Raw genomic sequence first — 11965 nt, forward strand, 5'->3', positions numbered from 1 at the left:
GGAGTGGCAAGAGCGTTCCAGGCAGAAGGAACCGTACATGCAAATGGAAGGGTGGGCTCTGGTGGCCCAGGATTCGGGTGTGTCTTAAATCCGCGTCCCCCACAGCCCACCGTCAAGTTTGACAAGCAGCCGTGGTACATAGACGCCACGGGCGGCACTCTGCACCCGTACCAGCTGGAGGGCCTCAACTGGCTGCGCTTCTCCTGGGCCCAGGGCACCGACACCATCCTGGCCGACGAGATGGGGCTGGGCAAGACGGTGCAGACCATCGTCTTCCTCTACTCCCTGTACAAGGAGGTGCGGGCCGGGTGGGTGGCGGGGAGGGCGGCCGGCGCTGGCCTTGGGCGGGCAGCCTCACTGTCCTCGTCTCCCTCTCCAGGGCCACTCCAAAGGGCCCTACCTGGTCAGCGCGCCCCTGTCCACCATCATTAACTGGGAGCGCGAGTTTGAGATGTGGGCACCTGACTTCTACGTGGTCACCTACACGGGGGACAAGGAGAGCCGCTCCGTGATCCGGGAGAATGAGTTCTCCTTTGAGGACAATGCTGTCCGCAGCGGGAAGAAGGTGTTCCGCATGAAGGTGAGCGCCTCTTGCCCGCAGGGAGGACCCCGGCAGAGCCCCCGCACCCCGGTCCCTATGCGCAGGTCAGCAGCTGGCGAAGGGGTTCTCTCAGAGCCTCTTGCCTCCAGGGAGGACCCCGGCAGGGCCCCCGCACCCCGGTCCCTATGCTCTGGTGACTGCGCAGGTCAGCAGCTGGCGAAGGGGTTCTCTCAGGCAGTTACCAGCTCCATCTGTAGTGCCCTGGGGGCTGCTGTAACAACGCACCGCAGACCCGGAGGTGAGGAAGGCGGAAACTCACTCTCTCCCAGCTCTGGAGGCCGGAAGTCTGCGATCGAGGTGGCAGCAGGGTCGTGCCCTCTGAGGGCTGGGGAGGGCCCTTCCTGCCTCTTCCAGCTGCTGGGGGCTGCAGGCATTTCTGGGCTTGCAGATGCCTCACTCTGCCTTGACCGTCACATGGCCATTTCCCCTTTGTGTCTGTGCTGTAAGGACGCCAGTCGTTGGATTTAGGGCTCACCCTGGTCCGGTGTGACCTCCACTGATTACCCCTGCAAGGACCCTAGCCCCAGGAAAGGCCCCATTCTGAGGTTCTGCGTACACATGAATTTTGGGGGGACACGATTCAACCCTGTACATCAGCTACGTCACCTCTGGCGAGTCACTCTGTGCCTCGGAGTCTTCTCAGCAGACTAGATGGGAGACCTGCCTCACCAAGCTGTGGAGGGGTGACCACAAGCCCTAGGAGGGCCCCCCACCTCGCGTGCCAGCTCGGGGGTGGGGTCTGAGACTGCATTTGTGACAAAGTCCCAGACACTTCTGGTCCCTGAACCACACTTCGAGACGCACCTGGGACGGCGCCTGGCTGAGGCAGGCCCTCGTAGGTGCGGCAGTGGCCGTGGCCGTGGCGGTGATCGCCCGGCTTCCCCAGGCCGCTTGCCTCGGTTTCTCCATTGGCTCAGAGCCATCATGGCCCCAGGAGATGCTCAGTGACTATTTGCTGATGAGGGGGTGACTTAGTGATCCCAGAGGCGACCGCAGGTGGACGGGCCCGTGGGCCAGTTGGTCACAGAGGGAACTTGCCCTGTGCTCTCGCCGGGGTCCTGCGGTAGGCTGGCTGTTCCGCAGACTCACAGCTCTTTTATTTTTAAAAATTGTGGTACAGATGAACGTTGAATGTACCATCTTAACCGTTCCTAGGTGTAGAGTTCGGGCCTTAAGTACATTTACGCTGTTGTGCAGCCATGACCGCCGCCTGTCCGTGTCCAGAACCCTTTTATCCTGAAAAACCAAAACTCTGCCCCTCCCCCTTCCCCGCCCCCGGCAGCCCTCATGCTACTTCCGGTCTCTGTGGATTTGACTAGTCTGAGTGCCTCACATGAGTGGAATCGGACGGTATTTGTCCTTTGAGACCGGCTTATTTCACTGCGCATAACGTCCTCGATTAAGCCCCAAGTGTGGGGTCCCCTTCTCTGTTCAAATCCTGGCTCTTTTCATTTGTTGGCCTTGGGGACTTGGGGAAAGTTATCCAGCCCGAGACCCCCCGTGAGGTGTACATGGGGATGATGACGACGTAGCGGGCGTGGCTTGCGACGTAGTGGGCGTGGCTTGCGAGGGTGGGGTGAGTGTAGACAAGGCCGGGGCCCGCCCACGCGGCTCGTTCTGCACGTGGCGGCTCTCGCTGGTCTGTGTAGTGACGGCAGCGCTCCGTTCCCAGTGCCACCCCTGTCTCGGGGACGGTCGGTGCTCTGGGCCTCAGTTCAACCCTCCGCTTGTTGGCTGGTGTCTCCTTCTCAGTCCCGGAGGGTCCCTGGAGTCTGGAGGTTTCTGTCCACTCCTCCTCCTCACCTCCATCTCTGGACATCTCGCCCCACTTGCCTCCCGGCTCTGCCCCTAGACACTCCTTTCTCCCTCCAGAAAGAAGTGCAGATCAAATTCCATGTCCTGCTCACGTCCTACGAGCTCATCACCATCGACCAAGCCATCCTGGGCTCCATCGAGTGGGCCTGCCTAGTGGTGGACGAGGCCCATCGCCTCAAGAACAATCAGTCCAAGGTAGGCGGCGCTGACCTGGGCCCCGAGCCGCCCAGGGTGGGCCGGCCGCCGAGCCCCTGATGGCCCCGTGTCCTTCCCTAAGTTCTTTAGAGTCTTGAACAGCTACAAGATCGATTACAAGCTGCTGCTGACGGGGACCCCGCTTCAGAACAACCTGGAGGAGCTGTTCCATCTCCTCAACTTCCTGACTCCAGAGCGTTTCAAGTGAGCCAGGGCCTGACCGGGGAGGCAGTGGCGGGGTGGCCGGCGGGGCCGGGGCTGGGGGCAGCCAGGAAGCAATGTCAGTGTCCAGCTCCGGGGATGCGTGCTGGGCCGGGGTTTCTCATCAGTGAAGTGGGAGCGTTAGCGGTGCCCACCGCAAGCAGCCTGCGTGGGGGCGCGCCACCTGCTCAGTGCTGGGGGAACGTTCCGATTGTTTTCTGGGGTCCTCCAGGGCTCCCGTCCCTGTCCCCTCACCCCGGCTCACTGCTTTCCCTCCACAAAGACCTAAAGTGACCCCGTGGCAGCAGTGAAGGGAGAGAGAAGGTGGGGGATGCGGGGTGGAGACGGGGAGCAAAGACGTGGGGGTCAGTGGAGAATCCTTCCCCGGCCTCCTTGTCTTCACCTACCCCCCCGTTTTCCTGTTCAGAATGGGGGGTTTTGGGGTGGAGAGTGCTGAGTTTGGAACCAGGAGATGTGGATTGGCGGGCATTCTGGGCCTCGTCAGCCTAACATGGGTGGGCATCTCAGAGCTCACGTCCAGGATGGCCTTGCGGACAGGAAGGTGTCCTCTGTGGCTGAGGGGGCTGTGATGGGTGGGTGACACAGACGTGGATGGGGATGGAAAGGCCACCGAAGGCAGGGCCAGCGCCCCCTGGCCTACCCGCTGGCCGGCCTGCCCTGTGACCTTCTGTCAGGTGGTGGGGCTGGGCCGGCCTGCTTGCTCACCCCAGTCCTGACTCCCTCTGCAGAGAGGCTTTGGCCTGTTTCGGTTCCCTGCTTCTGACTCTCATCCCTACTCTTTTTTGTAGCAACCTGGAGGGCTTCCTGGAGGAGTTTGCCGATATCTCCAAAGAAGACCAGATCAAGAAGCTGCATGACCTGCTGGGGCCCCACATGCTGAGGCGGCTCAAGGCAGACGTGTTCAAGAACATGCCGGCCAAGACCGAGCTGATCGTCCGTGTGGAGCTGAGTCAGATGCAGAAGTGAGCAGGGGCTCGGCCATGGGGGGCCTGCCCTGGAGCCGCCTCCCCCATCCCCGCCAGGCTGGTCCCCTCAGCTGCCCTTCCCCAGAGGGCCCCCACCTCGCCTTCCCGGGCCGCTTCCTGGGGTGTGGGAGAGGGCCCTTCAGCCTCGCCGAGGCCTCGACTCACCTCCTGTACCCACGTCCTTCTCGAGGCCTCCGATTTCAGTGACCAGGGTCTGGGGCCGCCTGAGTTCTTGCAGTGTCCCTGGCAACTCGCTGGGTGACTCCAGGCCTTGGGGCTCCCCTTATCGCTCTGTATGTGGGTGCGCGGCCCCCAGCCCCCAGCCGCCCTGAAGAGAGTGCCCCCGGGAGGCTGGTGCGGCCCGTGTGCGTGCAGCCCGCTCCCCTCGGTGCCCTGCTGCAGGAAGTACTACAAGTTCATCCTCACGCGGAACTTTGAGGCGCTGAACTCCAAGGGCGGCGGGAACCAGGTGTCGCTGCTGAACATCATGATGGACCTGAAGAAGTGCTGCAACCATCCCTACCTCTTCCCGGTGGCTGCTGTGGTAGGTCCCCTGGCTGCCGCGGGAGGTTCTCTGGCCGCCGTGGGAGGGGTTTATGGCTGCCATGAGAGGGGCTTACGGCCGCCATGGGCGGGGCTTATGGCTGCTGTGGGCGGGGCTTATGGCTGCCATGGGAGGTTCCCCGTGGCCATCACAGTAAGTGTCCCTGGCTGCTGTGGTGTCCCTGGCCACTGTGGCAGGTGCTCAGGTCCTCAGTCCCAGTACTTCCTGAGTACGGGGACCTGGAGGTGATGTGTCAGTTTCTGAAAACCTGCTTCTGCCCACTGCTCAGGCAGGCTCTCTCCTTCCCTGGGCTCTTCGTCGCAACTCATAAAGTAATGGGGGGTCTTGGGTCACCCCAAGGTTCCCCCCAGGCCAGGGTTTTGAGGGCCGACCTGGCTGCGCTTGGCCACCAAGGGATTGGGGAAGGCCCGGGTGGGCCCCCTACATCCAGCTCTAGCTCTGTGGTCTTCAGAAGGTCAGTGGTCCTCTCTGAGCCTCAGTTTTTCTTCTATAAAATGGGGCAATGACAGCATCTACCGGGAAGAGGGGGACCAGACGAGACGGTTAACTTCAAGTGCCCTCACGGAGAGCCCAGCACGTCGGCTCAGGAAACACTGGCTGTTGTCGTTGCCCTGACTGCTCTTCTGGTTCTGATTTAAGCCCCCACAGTTTATTCCCGGCCCCCAACAAAAAGGCCAGTGCAGAGTTAGGGGCGGGAGGCCATGCTGTGGTGGCCGCAGATTGCTCTCACGACCCTGGCGTGGCAGAGGCCTTCTGATTGACGTTCTGCCCTGTTGGGGTTCAGGGGTTAGCCCTGCCTGGACGCACCCTGCAGTGACCGCAGAGACCAGGCTAAACCCTTGCTGGGAAAGCCGGCTTGGCTGGATGCTGTCCGTGTCATCTGTCGCTCACTGATGTCTCTGGTCTTGGAGTGCCAGCAGCGGGGAGACAGAGGGCAGGGCTGGCAGGTCTGAGCCCAGCGTGGGACCGTGGTGCTGGGCCCTTGCTGAGCCTGGCCTGACCCGGGTGTGTGCTTGGTGCTCAGCCCACTGCTGGGCTCTTGTCTTGTCTGTCCCCGGGGGCCTCTCTGGTGCAGAGCCAGAGAGGGGAGTGTGCCCCCAGCGCCCCCAGCGCCCCATCTTCTGCCGGATGGGGTGGAGGCCCCCGTCTTGCCCAATGGCTCCTACGATGGCAGCTCCCTAGTCAAGTCGTCAGGGAAGCTCATGCTGCTACAGAAGATGCTCAAGAAACTGCGGGATGAAGGGCACCGTGTGCTCATCTTCTCCCAGGTGAGCCGCCCCTCGGTGGCTGGCTGGCCGTCCCCGCCCCAACTCCACAGCCCGCAGAGGGCCTTCTGCCCCTGCCAGCTGAGGGTACAGCCTGCTGGCGGCCCCTCGGGGCTGATGCCATACCCATGTGGGTTGCGTGTCAGGCCATTCCTCTGTGCCCTGGCATGATGCGGCTAAGGAAAGCTGGCTGGGTGCCAAGCTCGAGGCACTCGGCACGTGGGTTATAAAGACCACCCACCTCTCCTCCCGGTCTGCTCCTGAAGCGTGCAGGGCCTGTCTTCGTGTCCCGGCTGGGTTGATAGCCCCCGCCCCTCACCCCTGCAGCCTGGCTTCTCATGAACGATGGGCTCTGGGGTTCGGTCGGGAGGAGCCCCGAGGTGGGGGCAGCTCCAAGGGGCTCTCTCTCCAGCCTGATCTTGAAGTCGCACTTTTAGTGTTGCAGTTGAGGTGGTCAGAGGCCAGGCCGTCCAGCTCGGGGGTTTATGTGTCTGTGTACTCACGGTTCCTTCGTCCCTTCGTAGTGTCTGTCGTACAGTAGGATCTGTGCAGGTCCCTGTCCCCCAGACACTTGTCGTCTATGTGGGGGTCAGTTATATGACCCTGTGGTCAGCTCTGTGACGTAGGTCACAGTGGTGGTCCTGTAGGGTCCAGGTGCCAACAGTGCTCCCTTAGAGTGGGGCCAAGCCATTGCTCAAAGCCAGAGGCTGGGGGATGTGGCTTCTCTGTGCACAAAGTAAACTGGAAATAGCCGCTGCCCCCTGCAGCGGGCCGAGGGGTCTGGGGAAAGCTGGCCAAGGCTGTGACCGTTGGCTGGCCTGGAGATGGGATCCACAGTCCTCCAACCTTCTGCAACATAAGACGTGATTCTGGGCTGAGGCCGTGAGGGACCACGCAGGGGGAACTGCACAAGCCCAAGAAATGTGCACAGAAGGAAAGTTAGAGGTGGAACCTCCCATCCAAAAGGAACCTACAAACCCAATCCCAAAACTCACGTGAAGGCTGAATGTTAAGACATCCAACAAAGCAGGAAGTAGGATCCACAAGGAAAAGACAGAAAAGCCTGGACAAGACTTTATGTAATCGTGTTTAGGATCCTCAAAATAATAGAGTGACACCTGTAAATCAAGAAGAATCCGATTAAGCGCAAGCAGAAGGAAATGAAACAATAATTGTCTAGGAAAATGTCGAGGTGAAATAAGACATTTCAACAGATCGGATAAAGTCTTGGCGCTGTCAGAACACGGATGGGAGGGGACGCGGCCCTGGGAAATTTCCCCAGGGTGCAGCAGGGAGAGACAAAGGTGAGAACGAGGAGCATGGCGGATACCTCGAGGGGCTCCGACAGCCTCCTCCTGGGAGTTGCAGGAGACACAGAGAAAATGACGAAGCGGCCGGATTCAGTGAGCGTTTGTAGACCTGGGAAAGACGTGAGCTCTCAGATCTGAGGTGCAGTCTGGAGTGCCACACAAGAGAAATGTGAATATAAGCAAACGAACCCCTAGACGTGTCACAGTGAAGCTGTAGAACTTCAGACCTGGTACCTGCAAAGGGGTGATAGTCACTGTCCTCAGCCTTCTCACGAGCGACAGTAGGTGGCAGGAGACCCCTGCAGAATCTCTAGCATGTTGTGGGAAAATGGCAACTGACAGTTTTATATCCAGCGAAACTATCTCAAGAACGAAGGGAAATACACAGGTCATGGGAGCTCAGGAGGGATTGCCTTTCTCTTCTTATAGCGGGGAATGAAATCAGGGAAGACTTCACGGAGGAGGTGCTGTTTGAGTTCTCTAGGCAGTAAGGGGGCTTGGCATTCCAGAAGGAGAGTCCAGGTCATTTGGGATGGTTGGAGATAGAAAGCATTGGGAAACGAAGCCCAGGCGGACTGGGCGCCAAGTCCTGCCAGCCTGGAATGCCAGGTGGTGGGGAGCTGGGACTTCATTCTGTGAGGTGAGGACAGGGAGGCTCAGGCTCAGAGTTGTGTTTTAGGCAGTTGGCTGTGGGGGGATGGGGTGAGTGGCTCGGGTTCGAGGTTGGAGACTCTGTTCCTTCCCAGAGAGCCTTTGTCAGGTCTGCCTGGGGTCCCCCCGTCTCCCCACTCAGCAGGCTGCTCTGTCCTCCCCCAACTGTCGTGAGGTCCCTCCCCATGGCCCTGTGGGGGTCCTTGCTTTTGGCAGCTCCTCAGGCAAATCCTGTCCCTTGCAGATGACCAAGATGCTGGACCTCCTGGAGGACTTCCTGGAGTATGAGGGTTACAAGTATGAGCGGATCGATGGTGGCATCACAGGAGGCCTCCGGCAGGAGGCGATCGACAGATTCAACGGTACCCCACCCTACCCAGGGGCTCTCGATTGGGGCCTCGTGAAAGCACACCGTCCTCACATCCTAACAGCTGCCCCTTAGTTTTATACTAAAAGGAATTCCCTCCACGGCACCTTCGGGGGCCTGCCCAGGCGCTAAGGGGCCCAGTAGGTAACACCTGCTTGGAGGTGGGAAGCAGACAGGAGAGAGGCAGAGGGGCAGGAAAGTATCACCTTCGTTACTAAATGAAGCTGGTGCCGAGGAGACTGGCTGGCACCTGCGCGCTTCTAACATCGACGCCAGATAAACCGCCAGTTCCAAGCAGGGCGGGGCGGAGCCGAGCGCGTGCGGCATGCAGGCTGCGCCCCAGAGGGCCGAGGGGAAGGGGCGAGGCCACACGCACACACGCGCCAGTCTGCTCGCTCCTCCCTGGGGAGAGGTGAGGGCGGAGAGGCCAGGGAGGGAGCTCACAGTGAAGGAGATGCACGGAGTGGGGGGTCATCAGCCCAGCGGCGCCTCTTCACTAGTGAGTTTGCAGCAAGTAGCCATGGGCTCGCTGGCCCTGGGGCTCGGGTCCATTCCCGGCTTCCACTCTCAGAACAGGGCCGGGCCCACTGCCCAAACGTCCCGAGCAGCGATTCCTGTCGCCCACTCATGCCGGACGTGGAGCGAATGCAGTGCATTTAGACGTGGCCCCAGCCACGTGGGGAAGCGGGGGCAGCTCAAGCATTGGGGGAGGGGGCGTCGGGAAACTGCAGCTCTAGTGGATGCTGTGGTCAGTCCAAGGTCACTTAACGAAGGGCACGATGACCCTGAGACCCAGTCAGGATGAGTGAGGGTGGCCCGGGCCCGGAGCTGTGACTCTGAGTGGTCTTGGCCACCCTGACAGCACCTTGGGCTGAGGGAGCTGGAGGGCACAGAGGACAAGGGACTCCAGGGCCTCGCCAGGGGCTCTGCCCAAACCGGCTGACCGTTTGCGGTTCGGTCTTTGTCTGGGCTTAGAAAGTCGACTTCCTTCTCATTCTAGCTCCTTCCGTTGGGTCAGGGCTCAGAGCATGGCTGGGCTCAGTGGGGCTCGGGGGGCTGCTGTCCCCACCTTGGACCCCAGTCCTCCTCCGGCTCCTCTGAGTGCAGGTGTGGCCCTCGTTATCACAGTGCCCACCCCGCTTCCCTGGGGTCTCCGCTCCTGTCTGCCGTCCCCCGGGCCCGCCCCGCCTCTCTGGACTCAGCCCTCACTCACCCCTCACCCGCCGTGCCCGGCGCCCCCCTCTCTTTCTCAGCCCCTGGGGCCCAGCAGTTCTGCTTCCTTCTCTCGACCCGGGCGGGTGGCCTGGGCATCAACCTGGCCACGGCAGACACGGTCATCATCTACGACTCGGACTGGAACCCGCACAATGACATCCAGGTCTGTGGCCCGACGCCGAGCCCCTTGTGGGTGTCTCGCCAGCCCTGGCTTTGTGAGCCTTCTCATTGGTGTCTCAGGGGCTCCCCTCCTGGGCCAGCCCTGTGGAGTCTCAGCCCCAAAAGGGGCCTTGGGAGGCTACTGGACGTCTGTCCCCTCACCCTCGGGACCAAGGCCATGGAGGGAGGCCAGATGGAGTCAGTCCGGTGACCCAGAGGGGGCCACTTTGGGAGGGGACAAGGCCTGTTGGAGGCTGGAGAGAGGAAGAGGAAGAGGAGGAGGAGGGGTAAGGAAGGGCGGGAAGGTTGGGGGGCTGGGGGCGTGGGAGCAGAGATACCCTGATGTCTCCTGGCCACCCCACGTGGGGCAGGGACACACACACACACTGAATGCTTAAGCTCTTAGGTGCACATACACTCGTGTCGCCTGCACAGGCGTGTGCACCTGTGCACTGTCGCCCACACAGACATAGTTACTCAGAGCCATGTCATGCAGCCATGCAATGCCGTCTCAGGTTGTCCTCACGTCACACTGGGCAGCCTCCGGGCCTCGCTGCCCTTGCAGGTGGCCGCGTGTCTCCACTCTTGGCTCACTCCCGGGGAGGCGCAGCCCCCATGACCACCGTGAGGGCCCCACGTGGCTGCATTGCATGCAGCAGCCTGGCCGCACTGCCCCTGCATGCCTGGAGGCTCGCTTAGATCCACCTGCACAGGGACCCAGGCCCACACGAGACTACACGCAGCCCGGAAGTGAGCACAGCCACCCTGGTGCGTGTGCATCTCCACGCAGAGTCACGTGGCCCGTCCCACACCGAACAGCTCATGAGCGCACTTGCACGCACCCCCCACCCCCCCGACGTGGTGCCCGGCCCTGCGCCCCACCCTCGGTCAAGCCCTGGGTGCTGAGCTGCAGGTCCCCCCAGGCCTTCAGCCGAGCCCACCGCATCGGGCAGAACAAGAAGGTGATGATCTACCGCTTCGTGACGCGTGCCTCGGTGGAGGAGCGCATCACACAGGTGGCCAAGCGCAAGATGATGCTCACCCACCTGGTGGTGCGGCCCGGCCTCGGCTCCAAGTCGGGCTCCATGACCAAGCAGGAACTGGACGACATCCTCAAGTTCGGCACGGAGGAGCTCTTCAAGGATGACGTGGAGGGTGGGTGTCTGGGGCTTGGAGCGGGGCCGCTTGAGACGCGCCCATCCCCGGGCCGGCCCCAGCCCGGCTTCTCTACCCTCCGCTCCACCCCGTCTCCTGGCCAGTGTGGGTGCTGCCCCGAGCCCTGCAGCCCCTCTGCCTCTGCCCTGCAGGCATGGTGTCTCAGGGCCAGAGGCCCATCACGCCCATCCCCGATGTCCAGTCCTCCAGAGGGGGAGCCCTGGCTGCCAGCATGAAGAAGAAGCATGGCAGCACCCCGCCAGGTAGGGGCCGACCCAGGCCAGCCCAGCGCCCAGCTCGTCCTGTGCCTTGGGAGGAAGGGGGTCCGCCCACCGTGCTTCGCCCGTGTTCTGCTTTGTTGGGTTCCCCGGCCTGCCCCCCACATGTGCACTCAGAGACTGCCGGTGGGTGGTCTGGTCACCCTGCTTCTCTGCTGGCGGGAGTGGGAGGAACTGTGGTCAGCGGGGCTCTGCGGCCCCACCTGGCTCCCCGTCTGTCCCCAGGTGACAACAAGGACGTGGAGGACAGCAGTGTGATCCACTACGACGACGCGGCCATCTCCAAGCTGCTGGACCGGAACCAGGACGCCACGGACGACACGGAGCTGCAGAACATGAACGAGTACCTGAGCTCCTTCAAGGTGGCGCAGTACGTGGTGCGCGAGGAGGACGGCGTGGTGAGCCCCCGCCGTGCGCGCGGCCCTGTCCGCGGCCCCGGGCCCTCCCGGCCCCTGCGTGCTCCCTCGGGCCTGCATCAGGCCCGCCTGGACCACCCTCCCCTCCACCCTCCGCACCTTCTCGCTTCTCCACCGGGCAAGCCCCCCACGTCCCCAAAGGCCAGCTCCTGAGTCTGTCCCAGGGGACCCCTCCGTTTCCTCCTCAGCTCCCGCCAGCCTCCATGCAGGCCCTGGGTGCTAATTGTCTTTCTGCTTGCTAGTGTTCTTTTTGAAACTGGGAGCCCCCAAGGGCAGGGTGGGGCTTATGCCACACTGTACCCCAGTGCCTGGCACAAGGCCAGGAAATACTTGAGCAAATGAACAAGTGAATGTGATGGGGCAGGAGGAGGGAGGCCAGCCGGCCCTGGGTGATCAGGGAAGGCTTCCTGGTGGGTCTTTCAGTTCACCTTGAGTCTTAGAGGGTAAGGCGTGGTGGGGGCAGCGTGAGGTCTCCCAGGGGGCAGAGAGACCCACAGCTGCTCCCTCCTGGGTCCGCTGGTCGTCCAGCCGCTGGCCCTGGCCTCACTGGGCCCATGGCGCCGTGTCCACAGGAGGAGGTGGAGCGGGAGATCATCAAGCAGGAGGAGAACGTGGACCCCGACTACTGGGAGAAGCTGCTCCGGCACCACTACGAGCAGCAGCAGGAGGACCTGGCCCGGAACCTGGGCAAGGGCAAGCGCATCCGCAAGCAAGTCAACTACAACGACGCGTCCCAAGAGGACCAGGGTGCGCCCTGGCTCGGGAGGGGCGGGCCGTGCCCGGGGG

At 62.2% G+C, this 11965-nt stretch overlaps 1 protein-coding gene across 1 annotated transcript in view; it reads left to right on the forward strand.

The window, feature by feature from the left end:
* The window catches only part of CHD5 (chromodomain helicase DNA binding protein 5), a 48043-nt gene that overhangs the window by 19751 nt on the left and 16327 nt on the right, over positions 1 to 11965 (forward strand). The window contains exons 14-26 of the mRNA XM_025048537.1: positions 106 to 297; positions 380 to 580; positions 2474 to 2611; positions 2694 to 2815; positions 3622 to 3795; positions 4201 to 4342; positions 5500 to 5631; positions 7834 to 7951; positions 9210 to 9334; positions 10254 to 10485; positions 10638 to 10748; positions 10989 to 11161; positions 11752 to 11926. Of these exons, the coding sequence (XP_024904305.1) occupies positions 106 to 297; positions 380 to 580; positions 2474 to 2611; positions 2694 to 2815; positions 3622 to 3795; positions 4201 to 4342; positions 5500 to 5631; positions 7834 to 7951; positions 9210 to 9334; positions 10254 to 10485; positions 10638 to 10748; positions 10989 to 11161; positions 11752 to 11926 (2035 nt within the window). The remainder of the gene's footprint in view (positions 1 to 105; positions 298 to 379; positions 581 to 2473; positions 2612 to 2693; positions 2816 to 3621; positions 3796 to 4200; positions 4343 to 5499; positions 5632 to 7833; positions 7952 to 9209; positions 9335 to 10253; positions 10486 to 10637; positions 10749 to 10988; positions 11162 to 11751; positions 11927 to 11965) is intronic.

This window comes from Pteropus alecto, unplaced genomic scaffold (assembly GCF_000325575.1).
Source record: "Pteropus alecto unplaced genomic scaffold, ASM32557v1 scaffold125, whole genome shotgun sequence".
NCBI classification, from domain to species: Eukaryota; Metazoa; Chordata; class Mammalia; order Chiroptera; family Pteropodidae; genus Pteropus; species Pteropus alecto.